The sequence below is a fragment of the Saccostrea cucullata genome, unplaced genomic scaffold, assembly GCF_032062105.1.
Source record: "Saccostrea cucullata isolate Sc308-1 unplaced genomic scaffold, CSIRO_AGI_Scuc_v1 ctg157, whole genome shotgun sequence".
Taxonomy (NCBI): Eukaryota; Metazoa; Mollusca; class Bivalvia; order Ostreida; family Ostreidae; genus Saccostrea; species Saccostrea cuccullata.
The window spans coordinates 1315972-1334739 of record NW_026918429.1 but is presented as its reverse complement, the minus strand read 5'-3'; the positions used below and the strand labels follow the sequence as shown (position 1 = coordinate 1334739).

Here is an 18768-nt window from a genome sequence, read left to right as displayed (position 1 = left end):
TACGTATTAAAACATATACTCTTTCTCTCCTCTCTCTACGCACACTTTTCATTTATCCGACCTACGCTTTGTGCAAACATAAAAATACGAACATGTTTGATATTTGCATTAACTGGATAAATACCATGAAAAGGTTTAAAAGTAGGCAATATGACACCAATACGGAGAATTTATGTTCCTACTACTTAGGGTGCAATTTTAAAGAAATTATTCCAAATTTGAAATAACCATTTTAATAATAAAATATATCAGAAAAGTTGAATCAGAAATGGGAAGCTTGGATTCCAATTTTTACATGGCATGGACAAGAAGAAATGTATTTTGCATTCTCTTATCCTGTTTTCGGCAAATTGATTAGCTTAAATGAATTCATGATATCCGAAAACTATCAGCTGAGAATTAAAGAAGCATTTCGCCATATAGTTAAGAACAGTTGTTTGTCCCTTGAGCGACATTTAGAAGCGAAAAACAACGTTAACGGTAAAATTTATTATCAAAGTCTTCCGCTATTGAATACTTCGTAACCTCATCAGACAAATCAATAGCTTTTAACCCTTAGATTTTTTAAAATACTTAAGAAATAGAATAAGTCACAAAGGGAATACAAAACGTTTATTGTAAGCCATGAATCTGAAGCTTTTTAAAGGAAACTTATCTAAATGTCCCCACCAGTATACTTTCGATCCTAGTCTCACTTTTCCACTGTATATAGAAAAAGTGAGACTCAATTCAAAAATGATCTCGTCTTAGTTTTTACCCAAGGCCTGGTCATATTTAATGCTGTAATGTGCCAAACCCTATTTTTATGTTGTGCAGTAACATCAGTAAGACTCCTACAACTTTATTTAGGTTAAATTGTTTTATTGATTAATCATCACAGGAAACAGTTAGGTAAAGCAATACAACGGAATCTCTTGGGATTTGGATCTTTAACGAGAGGTTCCTATAAATTTTTTGCATTTTTTTTTGGGGGGGGGGGATAAAAATATTCCAAATAAATCAAACATAAACATTAAGACCCAGTATATTTAATTACTTCTTTTTTTATATAAATTTTTAATTATTCAACAAAAAGAAAAAAAAACTGAAAATTTCCTAAAAATTAGTGAACATTTTTACAACTTTGTTACTATACTGAGAATTAAAGAAGCATTTCGCCATATAGTTAAGAACAGTTGTTTGTCCCTTGAGCGACATTTAGAAGCGAAAAACAACGTTAACGGTAAAATTTATTATCCGCTATCGGATGCTATCGGATACTTCGTAACCTCATCAGACAAATCAATAGCTTTTAACCCTTAGATTTTTTAAAATACTTAAGAAATAGAATAAGTCACAAAGGGAATACAAAACGTTTATTGTAAGCCATGAATCTGAAGCTTTTTAAAGGAAACTTATCTAAATGTCCCCACCAGTATACTTTCGATCCTAGTCTCACTTTTCCACTGTATATAGAAAAAGTGAGACTCAATTCAAAAATGATCTCGTCTTAGTTTTTACCCAAGGCCTGGTCATATTTAATGCTGTAATGTGCCAAACCCTATTTTTATGTTGTGCAGTAACATCAGTAAGACTCCTACAACTTTATTCAAGTTAAATTGTTTTATTGATTAATCGTCACAGGAAACAGTTAGGTAAAGCAATACAACGGAATCTCTTGGGATTTGAATCTTTAACGAGAGGTTCCTATAAATTTTTTGCAATTTTTTTTTTTGGGGGGGGGGGGGATAAATCAAACATAATCATTAGGACCCAGTCTATTTAATTACTTCTTCTTTTTTTATATAAATTTTTAATTATTCAACAAAAAGAAAAAACTGAATATTTCCGGAAAATTAGTGAACATTTTTACAACTTTGTTACTATAAAAACACTGGTTAATTCTAGCTTTTGGTTCTTTTTTCTCAGTTGTTTTCTTTTTTTTTTTCTTTTTTTTTTTTAATTCAGACACTTTAAGATTTGGTAATTTCTCTCTATATAAGTTTCCTTTGGCTCGTTAACATTTATTTTACTTTTTAAGTAAAACATACATTAATTCAAGATTTCCTTAGTACTAGATGGAATTTAATAAAAGGAAAGTGTCTAATGACAAGGAATCAAGATCATTTGATCAAGGTAAAAAAGGACTGGAAATGAAAAAAAACCAAATGCATGGTGATAAAACATTAATGGCCGGTTGCGTACCCATGGTTCAGATAAGTACAGCTCAATGGTTGATCCGTGGATCACGTAAGCCGGGTTTAAACCCCAGTTGAGTCGGGATTACCTGAGTCGCATTTCTGTTGCACGCTATAAAACTGAGTAAGGTTTACCTAATCTTGACTTACTCGTATAAAATGTTGAAGGATAATAGGTTCCCTAATATTACAGCACTTTGAAACAAGTTTTAATACTAGTAACTGGTTGAAAATTAAAAGGATATATTTAAAAACAATGATATATATTGATGTTAAATTGTAAATTGATAATGCTGAAAAAATGCTATCACGTTACGCACGGTGTTGGTGTCAAAGAACTATATGCGGTATATTGCATATATTTGCCCCCACAAAAGTCAAATTTTGAAAACTTCCTGAAATGTGCTGAATTCAATAAATTGTATGAGAAATATAAATTAAGAGAAAATATTATAGTGTCAAAGCAGTGTATTCACAATTTTTGTTTTTATGACGTCACAAACTAGTCCGATTTTATATCCTTTTTCAGAAAGAGGACAAAATGGACAAAATTTCAACAATTTTAGCTTTAAAATTTATAGAGCGCAAGTTTGTTCAGGAACAATATTGACATATTTCATTGATATTATCATTCTACACATTATACATCAAAATATTGATCCTGAACACACATGCGCTCGGTGATTTTTACTCAAAATATCGACGAAATATGTACATTTTTCTGTACAATTCATAAAAAACTGAAATTTATGTCATGTTTGTGACGTCATTACGTACATATGGCGTCATTACTTATGAAAATATTCAGTGCTTTGAAGTCAGCATATACTCCCCTGTTTAAGAACTTAATTAAATATATCCCCATCAAAGTTTGATTTGGGGGGCAAATATTGGTTATTACCGAATAAAGTTCTTTGGTAACGTTATAAATGACGTTTAACGTCGCGTAAACGGAACGTAAAATTACTCATATCAGTGAGCGACTTGGTAAAACTTAGCATGAAGGTATCCCTGGGTTTTATATAGTTAAAGACACTTTTTATTTACACTATTATAGAGTAATGCATGTCAATATTCCCTATAGAAGGAAAATCAATAGAAAGCGTCACCAATACCGTGCGTAACATATTTACAATTTACATGATTTAACTCAAATCACGGCATCTTTCATCGAAACTCAAACCATAAGAAAATATAAAAACGCAAACAGAATACAGCTTTTGCATAAGACTGAAAAGAAGAAAACATGAATGGGGTCTTTGGAATAAGTAAATTAGAAACAAGAAACAAAATCAAAACACAATATACAGGTAAATAATAAAGCAAAAATGTATAAATTTAGATTTTTACTTTAAAATCAAATGAAAAAAAATTATAAGACATTATTTTTGAGAAAACACTAAATTATTATCTATGTTTTCTGTAGAATTTTATACAGCGGCAAAATTATAGGGGACGAACATACCCTCCCCCCCTCCCTCCCCCATGCCCGGTTCCTCCGATCCGGCCCTGTAGATAGCCTGATTCACTGATAACTGAAAGACTTTTTATCCTCATGAAATTCGGCATTATTAGAAATTATTGGAATGTGTATCATCAGCTGTTCGAAAGTTTAAAATTCGTAATTTGATTTAAATTTGGTATATTAGAGAGTTTCCATAAAATTCCTGTTTATGTACATTTATGCATTTTAATTAAAAGTTCTTCCAAAACTTCATACTACAGCTAAATCAGTGTGAAAACGGCACATTGAACAGTTGTTGAAGAGGTGTGCAAAAAGAAAAATCCCCATGTTGCTGCAACATGGCCAAAAAATTATTTTGTAGAATAGCTTTTTTTGATAATGCAAAATATATCAACGCAATCATAATTGCCATAAAACATTTCTGCAACATCGAAATATCCGAAATATTCTACCCAAAAATACATCGAAACCTTGTAAAGCTGGGTTTAAACCACCTCTACACCAGGTTCAGAATTTACCGTAATTCTGAGCCGTAAATTTACATGCGTGCAACGCGAAAACTTGGATTTAAACCCGGAATCATCGATCGTAGGTTTAAATCTGAGATACGCAACCGGCCATAAGAGTAATAGTTGTTTTTAGGTATATTACTATCAGAGGGTAGGTAATAATTTAAAAGACAAAGGATCAATTGGGAAAAAGGAATAAAGGTACCAATGATAACTATCTATGACATTGTCATTCTACACAAACACAATATACTCCCTCTCTCTAAATTTTTCTCAGGTTTTCCATTTACACATTGGCATTTGGACGTCTTTACTCAGTAATTGTGAAGCGACCAAACAAACGTTTGAAATCATTTATTTATTATTTATTTATTAAATGAAACTATTTGATGTTAATATTTGAATCTGTATCTACTACCCTTCAGCTTTTGGAAACTTTGTGGCTCAATCATAAATCAAGGGACAATAATTCAAGGTTCTTTTGCAAAAAGAGTGACTTTTAAATTTTTTTTAAACTACTTGTATGTTTAAAAATTATATATTTGTCAAATTTAAAGAATATGATTTCGATAGTTATATGTTTAGTTAAATAAGATTTTATGATAGATTTTATTATTTGATTGATGTACTCTGTTTGCTGGAGGTAAATTTGGATGTTTTATGTTTATGCATAACATATGATCAACTAAACACTGTCTTATGACCTTCACAGACGTATTTTATTATTTTTGGAAAGAATATAGAACTAAATCATCAAAAAGAATTTACTCTTTGTGAATGAGACAGAAAATCTATAATACATAGTCTACCAAAACAAGCTTTGCCGATGTTTCATTTCCCCCCAAAAGCCGTAACTTCAACCTTTTTCTATAAATTGATTGATCTTATTAGTCAAAATATAGTCATCCTTGTATTTCTAGATTATTATTACCGAAATTTCCAGACGAATTCCAAACGTCATAACCATTAAATTTCATACTGATTGCAAAACAAATAGATGAAATTTATTAATCTAAATGTAAAGATAGAAATTTATGCTTACAGATTTTTTTTGTTTTTGTTTTTTTATTTTGATAAAGATATAACACATCCTGCGTCTTATCGATTAAATGGAAAGTCTCTTCCCTTACCTGAGAAAACCGCCAGTAAAAAATATCGGCATTAAAGCAGGGCGTAACTTTTGATTAAAAGTTTATCATAAAGTTTATCAATTCGATCTGTAAAATTTCTGGTGATGTTTCCAATACATTTTGCAAATCATTCACAAACTGGAAAAGTGTGGTTGTGATAAAAGCAATTGAAATCGTTTATATTGCACATGTATATCTTGTATATTTTACGTGTAAATATAACTGTATAACTGTTTATTTCAGCATATTAAAGGTTACCTTTCGTTTGGCCGGAGAGATGACTTCTTCAACGTTGTCTATGAACATAAGATCTCTGTATTCTAGTTTCCAAAGAAGCCTTGCTATCTTTTGTTCGTATAAGTAGTGTCTGGAATTAAATGATAAAAGGTTATGTCTTATGATGTGCTTTTTGTTTACTCTGCTTGATATAAAGAAATTGCCTTGGGTTCATATCTGCATCAGTAAAACATTGATTAAACGGAAAATAAATTTAATTTTTATTATTAATTTTGCTTTATAGTGAAATGTCACACTTTTCTTTCTGTACTTTGATGTAATTTTATTTAGGGTAATATTTTTGGGATAGATCATCAATAAGAGTTTACTGAAACCATACACACACCTGCAGATAAATACCATTCCAACACAGACAGCTGCCGCTATCACACTGCATATGGTGGCTAGCCTCCAGTCTGAAAATCAAAAAATCTGCCTCGTTTCTGATAACTTTCTTCTTTTTGTTTTAGATCTACACATATAAAAGTTTACAATTTCCGTATACATGAATGATGAGTAATGTATAAACAGTCCTTGAAATCTGAACATCAGGTGAATTATAATTCAGAACTAAGTGAGTGTTAGCAAAGGTTTCAAGTTTGCTGTTTACAAACTAACCGTCGGGGAAATTCATATTCCATTCCGAGACAGCAAAAAACATACATACTCTTCCTTTAATCTTCGGCTAAGATTTCAATTAATTTACTTTCTGAACAAAAAAATACTACTAGAACTCTGAAGATAAAACAAACAGTATGAAAAATATGCATGGATATCTTCATTAATTTTTCAAAGATGACAGGTATTCATCTTTAATGAAAAAGTATTGGTTTCAAAGAAAATAATATAGTTTACTTCATTTTACCAGTCTACGTAAATAACATTATTTGTCTATACATGACACCTATTCCTTCATCTGATATTGCTTTGCATTGCTCCTAAACGGTATCATTTGAATGTATTAATTAGCTTCAATTCTACTCATTATATCCATATTCCATACATGAGATATGGAGATGATGAACAGATATCAAGCTCAAATGTCCAATAAAACAACACAAAAACGGAGCAGAGCATACATGGACCTCTGTAAAACAGAGGTGGGATCAGGTGCCATGGAGGAGTAAGCATCCCCTGTCCACCGCTCACATCCATCGTGTTATCCTTGCCCTGATCGGGAAAAAAGAGAAACCCGGCCCCTAGACAATTATATATAACACCTAACAATTAGTTTGAAAACACCAATCAGCATTCGAGTTAATGACAAATTATATTTCCTGACAATGTAAATGCATTGATTATAGACCTTGAAAAGGGATGACTTTGACCAAGTCTCTTGATATTCTTGTTTCATCAACATATTTGCTAATAACTTGCTTCATTTAAGAAAATATTCTTATGCAGAGCGTGCTCTTGCGGTCTTAATAATAGTTAATTTCTGGGATATTTTGGAAGCTTTATTAAACTATCTGTGAAAACTCAATATACATTTGTTTATTCTATAATATTTCTACTTAAAAGCTTATGTTTTAGTAACGACTTAATTCTACATTAGTATACCAGTTTCGTATTGGCATTTCTCTTCGTCGAATCCACAAGGCGGCTCATCTCTAAGAACCTCTGTCCATTTCATTTCTTTATTTAGTACAAACTCCTAGAGGATGATAGGAAATATATTTTTATGAAATATGATTTGAAAACGCTGTCGTTCAAATATTTGAAAAACGGGAACATAAGAAAAGGAAGCAAATTTTATTGAGTCGCCTTAAAATATGCATTATCTTTAAAATTCCACATCTGAACAAATACTAACGGGCACTCCAAGATCATTAGAGTATCTGTTGAAACAGCCGACAGGACCAAGAAAAGGTTGACCTTCAGCTGGCAAAGTCAAGGACAAAAGTGAGTAGTTCCCTTCTGACTCACCTGTTTCGTCCACGTAAACATCAAAACCTTGGATACCTGAAATTACCCAATATTTGCTCTATAATCAATTCTAAAACATGCAGATATTTTATTCTGGAAGATATAAAGTACACGTAAACAGCGCTTCAGAAGACCCTCAAATTTGACAGTTTCCCTAATTTTAGTTTCTGAAATATTACAGTGGACCCTCATTTATCCGGACTTTGGTTTCCAGTCAATTTGTCCGGATATGTGAAGCATCCGGATATCTGAATCACCAGTTAAACAAGACAAAAAAACATTTAAGAATTTTGTTCCGATGAAAAATCGTCCGGATACTGAAGCATCCGGATATCTGAGGGTTCACTGTATATGCTTTAATTAAGTATATTATGGGAACTCTCTCTAATAAAGAGGCATCATAATACCCTTGGCTGACATAAATTGGTGTATAACGGTCTCAACTCGTCGGATGACTCATTTAGATCTGTGGAAGAAGCATGACGTCACATGTAGAAAACGTAAATGTATCTATTCCGTGTGTCTCCATGCTTCTAATCGGAAAACCATTATATGCGCGTCAGAAATTTGCACTCAAAAAGGTCAAGATAATGCCAAGTATTCCTATAAAAGGTTTCTCAAAAATCAATGCAAATCAGCTGAGATACAAATTTATTTTAAATACAGTTTAAACTAAAATAATCACGAGGTGACTGGGGGTGTACTACTCCACTGAACACAAGAGGCTCACTGCGTAGAAGCGTTTGAACTAACAAACATGTGAGCGAGCCGGATAATAACCGTATAATAAGATCAATTCTCTCAATTATTGGCATCTTTTGTCTCATAAAAATGTGTCCATTAGCTTGATAACGCGATGTATGATTTTAATAATATTGCAATTAAAAGATCACATCGTTGAAGTCTTTTTAACAATAAAAAACAGTATCAGGAAATAAAGACTGTTCAGTGCTTTACTAAATCATCCACATCTGAGTTGAGGAGGTGAAAATTTGGATCATTTCGGGAGAATAATAAATATTTCCCAATAACAAAAACTGAACTATCATTTTAGTTCATTTCAGGCGAATTTTAGATACATGTATTTCCCAATAACCAAAACTGAACTATCATTTTAGTTCATTAAAGGCGAATTTTAAATATTTCCCAATGACCGAAACTGAACGATCATTCTAAAGACACTTGTCGCATTTCATCATAATTCTTTTAATATTTAAGATAACAGAATTATATGGAGGACAAAACACATAACTTTCGAGCATCCGAACGCTACCTTTAGCGCCAATATTTGCATTCATTCGACAAATTCCAAAGAAAATCCTATCTTTAGGTATACGACATATATATACATTGGGGGACTACATTTTTGCACCTAGATCCAAGATCATGTCTGGTACAATGTATAGAACGATTTAGCCTGAAAAGATTTTTGTACATCTGGTCGTTGTGACCACTAAAATATCACTATAATCATATTCAAAATACACTGTAAGCAAAAACTCACTTTTAAAAGAAGCTTTCTGGATGTTTGAAACAATGGATCTACCGTTTTTGAGGCTACTTTCATTGTTTGATATAACAGAATCCAGAGCGCGTGCCAACACCATAACGGCATCGTACAAATGGGCAGCGTGAATTGGAACAACCTGCTGAATCTGTTGAAAAATGATTATTATTAAAATTCTATTTTCATTAAATACAAAAAATATTACTATATTCACCCATTTTGCAATAAAGACTAACCGTAATGTTTAATAAAGGTGGCGGGCGAGGCAGGCTAATTGGTGGCTCCATGTTACGCATGCGCACATCGTCGATAAATTTGTCCCAATCCGGGTTACTGGGAGAACGAGGGGATATAACCAGAACATTGCGGAAGGCCTGCCAGTGTTCATCCTTCAGTTCTGTCTCATACGGGGCTGCAAATAGAAGGTGAATGTATATCTCTATAGGAAAAAAAGGCCAAAAAAAGTGTTTCTTCTTTCTGTGTTGATGTTACCAAATGAAAATATATTATTTGTCCTTTCTCAGAAGTCAAATTCATAATATTTACACAGTTATTGTGTTATATATCTCTTTTTATAAATTGTTAAAGAAAAACTTTCCTTTTATTTAAAAAAAAAAGTAAAAAATATAAGAGGGTCATTTGCGCAACATTCAAATAAGCTGTCGCACAACGTTTAGCAACAAATCTCTCAAGAAGTCGACGTTCTCATTGTTATACATGTATTCACATTTAAGACGTAACTGTATGTTCGTATTTTTAGATTTGTTTTATATTAAGTATTTTCAGATTTTGTATACTGCATTTGAGTTTCCGCTTTCTAGAAGATTGCTGAAATCATTTGTAGTTACTAAATAACCTATTTTAATGGTTATTGATGGAATAAATGTATTGGGTTTTCTTAATGCTCCATAGTTTCAAAAATATAAAATATGTTCTACAACTCCATCACGTTTTGCTTCTTCTTTTTTCTGTGAGTTGTATCTACTTCAAGAATTCTAGTATTTGAATAACGATTAAGATATATATCAGTGCACGAGGAAGCATATCAATATATTTCGTGTAGAAGCAAATTCTCTTTTTTTTCAAAATTTGACGAAATCATTGCTTACTAATTACTTCAGTAAAAAACATATAAAAATATCGGAAAGTTAAAAAAAAACAAAACATTGCTTTGACTAAGGTTCAAATACCGAATTTCATGAAAATGTATTTCCTCGTTGGCAAAAAGTAGAAACTATGAAATGACTTCCTGTACAAATTTTCTGTGATTTTCAATCCCAATTCACATTTTAGTTCTAAGTAAGAAATAAGGTAACTTCTAGAACACCCCCCTGCAAACAGTTACCAGATTCTAGTTTCTTTACAAACAACCGTACAGACCACAAAGTTCTGATTTTTGAAACAGCAATTGTTATGTCATGCTGAAATAGACGGTAACAACTTGGCAAGTAGAATAGTTTACACATTGGCGTTAAAACTGTTCTATCAGTGTTATTGATATTAACTCACTTTTCAAAAAGTGTTTAAGCTTTGAGGTTGGTTGTTCATCCAAAACTGTAATGACTGCAAAATCTCCGTTGTCTTTTGGTTGTTTGTCCAAACTTCGGACAAAGTCTATGAGAGCATGATAGTCACCAAGGAAAACGTAAACTGGAAAAATATGAACATTTCATGAATCATAAAGCAGTTCTTTATTTCTTTGTTCTATAAAGGTTTTAAACCTTGTTAAATGTCTGCGTTTTAAATGTTCAAAAACGCATACCTTGCAAAAATAATAACACTGACAAATCAATATATTCTAATATCATCTTTCTTGAAAAAGTAAGTTGTACAAACATACTTCAGTGATTCATTTTTTTTAAATATGCGCAGCTAAAAATTCTTACTTCGTGTTGACATGACGGTGGCATGAACGTATTCTGACATATCTAGTTTATTGGTATAAGGCTCTTGAAAGAGAACTTCTTTACGGATTTCGATATCATTTTCCCTCAATAAGGATTTGAGATCTTCTGCCGTCTGGTTCCATACTGTTCTGTTACCCAGAACGAGGCTGATTTTGCGCCAGTTGAAATGGCGTAGTAAGGAGGTTATGGACTTGGAGACTTTGGATGTTGATGGTTCAGTTCTTACAAATGTCTGGCGGATTCTTCTTTCTAACTGAGGATCCTCTGCTAACTCAGAGTCGTGACATCTCTAAAATCAAAACATAGTTCTCAGTTAAATGTCTGATCAACAAACAGGAATTTTCGGCATTAAGACATTTATTTTAAAAGCAGTATTACTTTTCGAGTTTGATTCAAAAATGAAAATAAAGAAATCATGAAATTTCATATTCTGAATTTGAAACCCATAGCCTAGCTACAGAAAGATATGAAATGGAAAATATTTCAAAGAATTTATACACGAAATTTATATAACTTTAAAAATTGTATGTTGTTGACTTTCTCGCAAATGCGTTTTTTTATTATATACCCATCAATTTCCTTGTTTTTGTTACTGTTAATTTTACAGAGTTTGATCCGATTTTCCGGATAACCACACTGTGGTTTTCTGAATCCATATCACCACTCTCTGAAACTGATGACGTAGTACGCAAAAACATGACGTTATTTTTCTTGCGCGTTAAAAAGTCCCTTGTTATTATGCTTTGTTTTACGGATAAATATTATACAATTGATCTCTAAAGTTTTATTCTGCTATATTTAGCTAGTTATAAGGGGGTATATAATAAATTTATGATTATAACAGTAACTTGATCCGAAGAGCCGTATCAGGTCTCGTTGACAGGCGTGGATCATCAGATCAAACTCGACGCTTCGCGTCTCGTTAGATCTGATGATCCGCGCCTGTCAACTCGACGTGATACAACCCTTCGGATCAAGTTACTGTTATAATAATATATATTTACCATACGCAAAAGACAGTAGTTCATGAACTTATCAAATTCATGTTTTCAAATTCTTTACGTCCTTTGTATTTCTCAGATTTCTCAGATGGAAAATTTGTCACAATTTTACTTTCATTGTAAAATGACTTACACGAGGATCTATTTCAAACATTCCAACTAACGTCATGTTGATTGAAGAACATTGATTTTGAAGAACTGATAAGAGACCAAGCTTTTAACGATGTCTAGTGATAATAGTTTGAGATGTATGTTTTATGGTGACTGATACATGTATCTAGATTTCCTATTTTCAGCATATCTAATTGACTGCTACCAGTAAACACTTTAAATGTTGGATTATGCCTCAAACGTGATTGTTATGGCGAAAAATTTAATATGACTTGCAAATAAAATCTCTTGCTCATTCTCAATATTTGCATTGTTGAACAATACTTTGTTGGGTTTTTTTTAGCCCATCATTTCGATTTGTTGAATATGCAACGTACTAAACACCCTTGAAAATCAATCAGTTGTAATTTCCACTATGTAAGTTAGGTCTCTTTATTGTTATGAAGTTATTAATATTGATTTATTGCCAACATATTATTGTTCCTGTGGTTAGGGCAGACAATATAAAATGTTCTTTATTTGCCGCAAAGTATCGTAGGATTGCCAAAATAGTGTGCATGCATTCCCCCATCCTCACACATGAATTGAATTCCTGCAAAAGTCTTATTGTGTCCATCAATTCGATGATATTGATTGAAGGTTGTTATATTTTTATAATACTCGGTATTTCAGGGTTTAATATGCCAAAGTGGTTGCGGCCAAGTTTAATGTATTTAAGCCTTTTTTTATTTTGAAAAAAAAAAATTAAAAATCCAGAAGACTTATCCAAGTCTTGTAAATGTTTACTTAAATTATGTACTATACTTTACAAAGATGATGTCCTGATCATTCTCTGTCTACAGTGTATTTGGGACACAAGGTAAGAACACCTGTGGCATATGGTTTGTAAACATGTATAGAGGTTTAATTAATAACATAGATTTCATTATTTGTACGTATGAATGAACTTTGATTACAAAAGTACCCACAAACAATATAGAAAACAAACGTCACTCAAAAAATGAGACTGACGTAATAAACATTAATAAAGTAAAAATGTCAATAAATATATCCGATATACAATCTACATTGTTAGTTTAAGAGAAAAAAAATAACAGGTGTATAATTTAACATTTTTCACAGTGAAAGTAAAATACACTCCTTGGAGAAGTATCAAATTGGAATTAAAGAAGAGTGATTGACAGTATTGTTTATTATTATTATTATTATTATTAAAACCTGTGGTTCTCCTCTTTGTAAGTTTAAAATACAGATTGCATTTATCCCTATTATGAAAAATGATTCAAGATAAAAAAGAAACACATAATCCTAAAGCTTTCAAACAATTAAATGCATCTATAGTTTTACATTAACAATGTATTGTAGATATCTAGAACGGGTATCATATTTAAGCGTTTAAGAAAGCACCTCAATAGATATAATTGTGTCCTCCGAAGAACTCTTTGAAAATTATTAAATCTGAAAAAGAAGAATCCACATTCGACTTTTACTGAAGATATAATTAGTGGCAGTGTACGGAAGTCTCGGGAATAGGAGAAAGAAGACAGTTTTAGATTTCGGTACAAGTGGTGTCATCTACCGGTAAAGAAGAATCCAAAGAAATAAGTTAGTATTTAGCACTTTACTGATCGCATGATGCCTGCACAGGCCCTGGTTGTCTTTATCATATGACTGAACAGTATTCACAAATCCGTTCAAATAAAGTAGGTACCCATTTAAGCTTGCAAGCACCATGTGTATAAACAACTTGTTTTGGAGACAATTACAAGTCGTTGCGAAAATGTCTTTAAAAGATATTTCTTGTATATAAAGTAACAGTGAATCTTTCCTCATGTACATAATGTAGATTCATTTGTTTTATTTTTAAACTGCTTTTTTTGCTTGTTTTTGCACTAAGATCCTTTTTATTCTGTTATTTGAATTATTAACTACATTGTTGAATTTCTAATGTCCTAGTAATGCATTAAAAAAGACAGATTTTTCTAACTATTTTTATGAAATCTGTAGAAAAAATTTGAGTACCGTACTTTTACATAGGCATAGAAATCAATTTTAGTTACTGTATAATGTCTCTTTTTTCCAACTCTTTTTTCCAACCAAGGTGTTTTATTCTTATATAAATTCTTAGAAACAAAATTATATGAGAATGTCAGAGAATATTAACAGATGAGAATTAATATTTCATTATATATGGAATGTAAGTACATTAAATATTTAGGCAGAAAAGTATACTTTTGTTTTTTACTATAGATGCTTTTTTTCTGAAGTGGAAATGTGACTCAAAAAGGAGAGCAAACTGTTAATTTGTTGGAATGTTTAGAATATGCAACGAGAGACAATTTTCATCTCAGTTTTCGATTCTCTGAAATATTATTATGAACAATAATTCTATGTGATAATTTAATAACGTTGAGAAGGGAAGTAGTCTTATCTCCCTACAGATTACCTAGTTATCTATATGTAGGAAAAGGCAACCCTTCTAGATCTGTTGATGCCAAGACAATAAATTGCACTGTCCTTTTATATAAAGAGAGAGCTTTCTTACATTTGAAGCTTGCTAGCATTCTCTGTGCTATTTATTTATTGACTGTCTGCACTAATAGTGATAATAGCAATTATCTGAACTATATATAACACGTAATAATTCAAACAGCCTCAACAATCTTGTGCGAATTTCAAAATTGAAAGCACTTGCAGACAATCATTTTCCTAACTTCCACGATTCTTAACCATCAATCTGCGAAAATCGAGGAACACTTCGGACATATTTATTACCTTCTGAAGGAAGCAAGCAAGAATTTTTTTCAATCATTGATATTTTTTTTCGTAATTAAGCAAATATTTGTTGGAGTAATAAACAAAAATAAGCTTAAAAAGAGACGGAACACCCTGAATTCTGTAGTATACTTTAAAAGAAAAAAGACTTTCACCTCATTCATTAAGTTCAAATCCGTAAAGCACGTCTCTATTATTTACACAAAGTGAGTACATTTAAATAAAAACGTAAAGAAGTTTGGATGCTAACGAGGCTCTCATTAGTGAAGTTAACTGACCAGCTGCTGGCGGATTGTAAACAAGGCACCAGGTTTGTTGTTTAGTCGATTCAATACTTATTACATGAAGGAGCTTAGATTCTGTGTGTTATTACACACTTAGGTGTCAAAGACGTCATGTTTACACTTATGAAATATTTTATCCAACACGTTTTAAAAATCAATGCAACACTTTGCACTTTCTAAGGAATGACAATTTTAAAATACATGTACATTTGTGATCATGTCACGCACATAAAGCCTGATCAACATCGACTCAATGCCCTTCCTACTATACATATAGATTAGATACAGAGGAAATCGCCGGAAAGGATATATTTTTCAACACTTATTTAAGTCACCCTGATGTTAAGCAATCATTTTCAAACTGTGAAGAGGCTCGATCACAGCAAATTATTTTTCGTTCTGTTCTTTTTTCTTATTTTTTGAATCTAGTATTTAAAAAAAATGTGTATAAATGGCAGTGTCCATGTTTTGCTATGGGAAACCCAAAATATGTGTCGGATCAAAAAGTAAAATAGGAGGTGCACAATGGCAATATGTAATAAAGATTCTGTGAAAGTTTCATCAAATTTCATTCAGTTGTATAAGAGGAGTTGCGGATAAGAGATGGGTACCCCAAAGCGTAACAGACGGACGGACGTACAGACGGACGGACGGACGGAATTAACGATTACTATATACCCTCTCCCTTTTCAAGCGGGGGGTATAACGGACGGAATTAACGATTACTATATACCCTCTCGCTTTTCAAGCGGGGGGTATAAAAAAAATCAATTATTACAAGAGTTCACGATACTTAATATCCAATATTCTCCTTCCACACTGCACGTATTATTTTCTATCAAGAATCCTTGATGTCAGTCCACATTTTAATAAGAAGTAAGCGAAATTGAACGTCAGCCTTCAAATCAAAACTATTAGAAACGCGTTTTAGCCAGCCTTTGATATGTTAACAGAGAGGACTCCAATGGTTTTATGGGGGGTGGGGGAAAGAGAGGTAAATGGCCGCTTCTCAGTTAGAAGATTCGAAGCGCTAAGTCGTTTTGCGATTCTAATGTTTAGTTCTGATTCAAATAGTAAACAAACATTGTAAACATTCAGAGATAAGTGGAATAACTGTTATTGACACTTCCCTGACGTGAAAGCGAGTAAACATAAAGGGGACTGTTAGTCAATTGATTTACTTATTTAAATATCTGGTCATCTGCCCCATGTCTTGGTTTTTTATGTTAAATTCATTCGAGCGATTATCCACAATTGTTAAAAATTAGATTTCCAGTAAATAATAGTACAGAACAAATCTATCAAATTTCAAAACATTACGTACATGACATTTGAATAACTTTTTTAAACCTTGAAATTCCTTTAAGTTGTTACTGAAAGTCAGCCTTCAAATTAAAACTTTTAGCGACAGTTTCTTACTCAAAATTGAATAGAATTTTGAAATATTTTGAGAAATTTATTTATGTGCTGATTACATGATTAGACCATGCCTTTAATAAAAAAAAAATCTCGGGATTTTAATACAACGTCGAAAGCCTCGTCAAAATTCGATTTCTGAACAGAATTAGCGCTGGCTGTGTCTGAATACATCAGCCTCTTTCTGTTAATGTTTTATCTAATAACAAGCCTGATTAAAAACGTTATTGAATTCTTATACTAGTGGATGTCTTGTGCCACTTTTATGTCATCATAATATCGTATCTGATGATAAGATTGAAAACAATCCAAGAAAAAACAACAATTAGGAAAATGAAGTGCAGCTTGAATATTTGAATAGAAAATACTGTGTTTCATTAACTTTTTCATTCCACCCCTTAAGAAAAGTTCATGGCAATAATGTGTAAAATAATTTTATTCTCGGGGTAAATATGTGCTATGGTGCAGCATGTCCTTGTATAATCTGATATGGATGGTAAGTGTGGAAGATACGGGAAATTATTTGAATGCTGTTTTATTTATTTACGAATGACAAAGAAGGAACACATGCTTCAAAAAGTACAGATGCACTTTTTCATGCTCTTATCTCCATCTGTTAAACAAATTAAATACTTGAGATACCACTGGAGCTTCGCTATCCAAAATTGTGTGAATTATATCTACATGTACTAAGATAAAGTGAACAATAGCTAGATTCTAGATCTGCATGTCCTGCAGTTTCGCTCAACATGCAAAATGCCAAAATGCGAATTCTTCAAACTTGAAATAGAATACATTTACTAAAAAAATAAAAAGAACACAAATCAACATTATGATTTGAAAAATGACAACCGAATGAAAATTAAAAGTATATGTCTCTTAATATAGAAGGGTATACTTACATATACCACCATGGGCATGTTCCAGGCTGCAGCATTGGTGGCCGCGATTCCACAGGCCCCCTCTGGACCAATGAAACCAAGGGTACCATTAATCTTATGATCTGTCATGTACCCCACCGTCTGTAAAATATCCGAATGTGTGTCGGCAAATATCGGCTCCAAAACATAGCCGGGTAAAAGACGGTCATCCTTGTTGATATCATCAATGGCACGATAAAAGGCCCCCCCGTATAATAGTCCACCAAAGTAGGTACGAGAGGCCAGGAACGAAATCTTAAGTGATTTAGTTACATTTGACACAGAAACTGGGCTACACAAGACAAAAACACACAAAAAAAGCAAGAAGACGTTTAGGTTACACATGGACGTTAAAATTTACAATATATACACACAACATCAGCACGCCATTGGATTTCCTCTTATATACTTCCAAAGGGAGATTTCGTCTTTTATATGTATGCAAATATTTTTCCCAATATCATTGATCATTAAAGAGTTTAAATAGCTATGTAAATCCAAAATGTATAATTACTGATTGGTCCCATTGTGTTTCACACTGACGACGGTGTTTGCTCATTTTAACGCACTCTCTTGATCAACACATCTTGAATTTAAAATTATAAGAATCCGCTAGTGAAATTAGCGTACCTCCACTAAGTATGTGTAAATACACAAATTTCGAGAGAGGGGTAATTTAAAAGGGGATTGTTATCGGTTGTATATAATTCCTCCCCATTCAAATTTAAAACTGACCACATGTTACAAGATGAGCTCCTGCCATGGATTTGAGGGATTTTTCCGAGTAAAACGTCCCATTGTTGGCGTTTCTCCCCTTCCTTGTATTTAAGTGTCTTCCCTATCACACGAGCTCTGGTGTTTTCCTATACGAAGCGATAATCTGCGCTCCGGTTTATTAAGCGTCAATACATTGAATGGAATCAATTACTTGACACCTTCAAAACATGAAATATTATATTCCGTTAAAAGTTCTGACAATGATATATTTTTTTTAATTATATACTATAGATTTAAACGTATAAACAGACAAAAGTAAAAACAACTCATTATCATATGTTGAAAACTGTTTGATTTGCACTTTGGATAAAGATGTCTTCACGACTTTTAGTTGTACAAAAACATTAGAAAATGAAACGATTATCAGGTTTGGGGTACAATTTTGGTGGCTTCGGTTTTATTAAATGCTCAAGTTTATGTTCATGTTGTAATCATCTGATTTGATTTAACTTTCTATGTAAATTAATGTGTAATGTAAAAGATAAAGTCTCTTAAATCCAGTAAAGAATACGAATCGTGAACAGGATCAGCTGTCTCGGAGAAGTAAATATCCCCTGTCAAACTTTCACTCCCGCCCAGCCAGGAGA

At 32.4% G+C, this 18768-nt stretch overlaps 1 protein-coding gene across 2 annotated transcripts in view; it reads right to left on the bottom strand.

Moving 5' to 3' along the window:
- Window positions 1-18289, bottom strand: part of LOC134265800 (guanylate cyclase 32E-like) — a 36391-nt gene extending 18102 nt beyond the window's left edge. The window contains exons 1-9 of one of the 2 annotated variants that reach the window (XM_062748016.1): window positions 17387-18289; window positions 10877-11186; window positions 10500-10640; window positions 9227-9402; window positions 8988-9138; window positions 7371-7519; window positions 7118-7211; window positions 5904-5973; window positions 5540-5648 (exon numbers count right to left, since the gene is read on the bottom strand). In XM_062748016.1, coding sequence (XP_062604000.1) covers window positions 5540-5648; window positions 5904-5973; window positions 7118-7211; window positions 7371-7519; window positions 8988-9138; window positions 9227-9402; window positions 10500-10640; window positions 10877-11186; window positions 17387-17749 — 1563 coding nt within the window. In that variant the 5' untranslated portion in view covers window positions 17750-18289. The remainder of the gene's footprint in view (window positions 1-5539; window positions 5649-5903; window positions 5974-7117; window positions 7212-7370; window positions 7520-8987; window positions 9139-9226; window positions 9403-10499; window positions 10641-10876; window positions 11187-17386) is intronic. The other variant, XM_062748023.1, reaches the window with a different exon arrangement.
- Window positions 18290-18768: the final 479 nt, after the last annotated feature.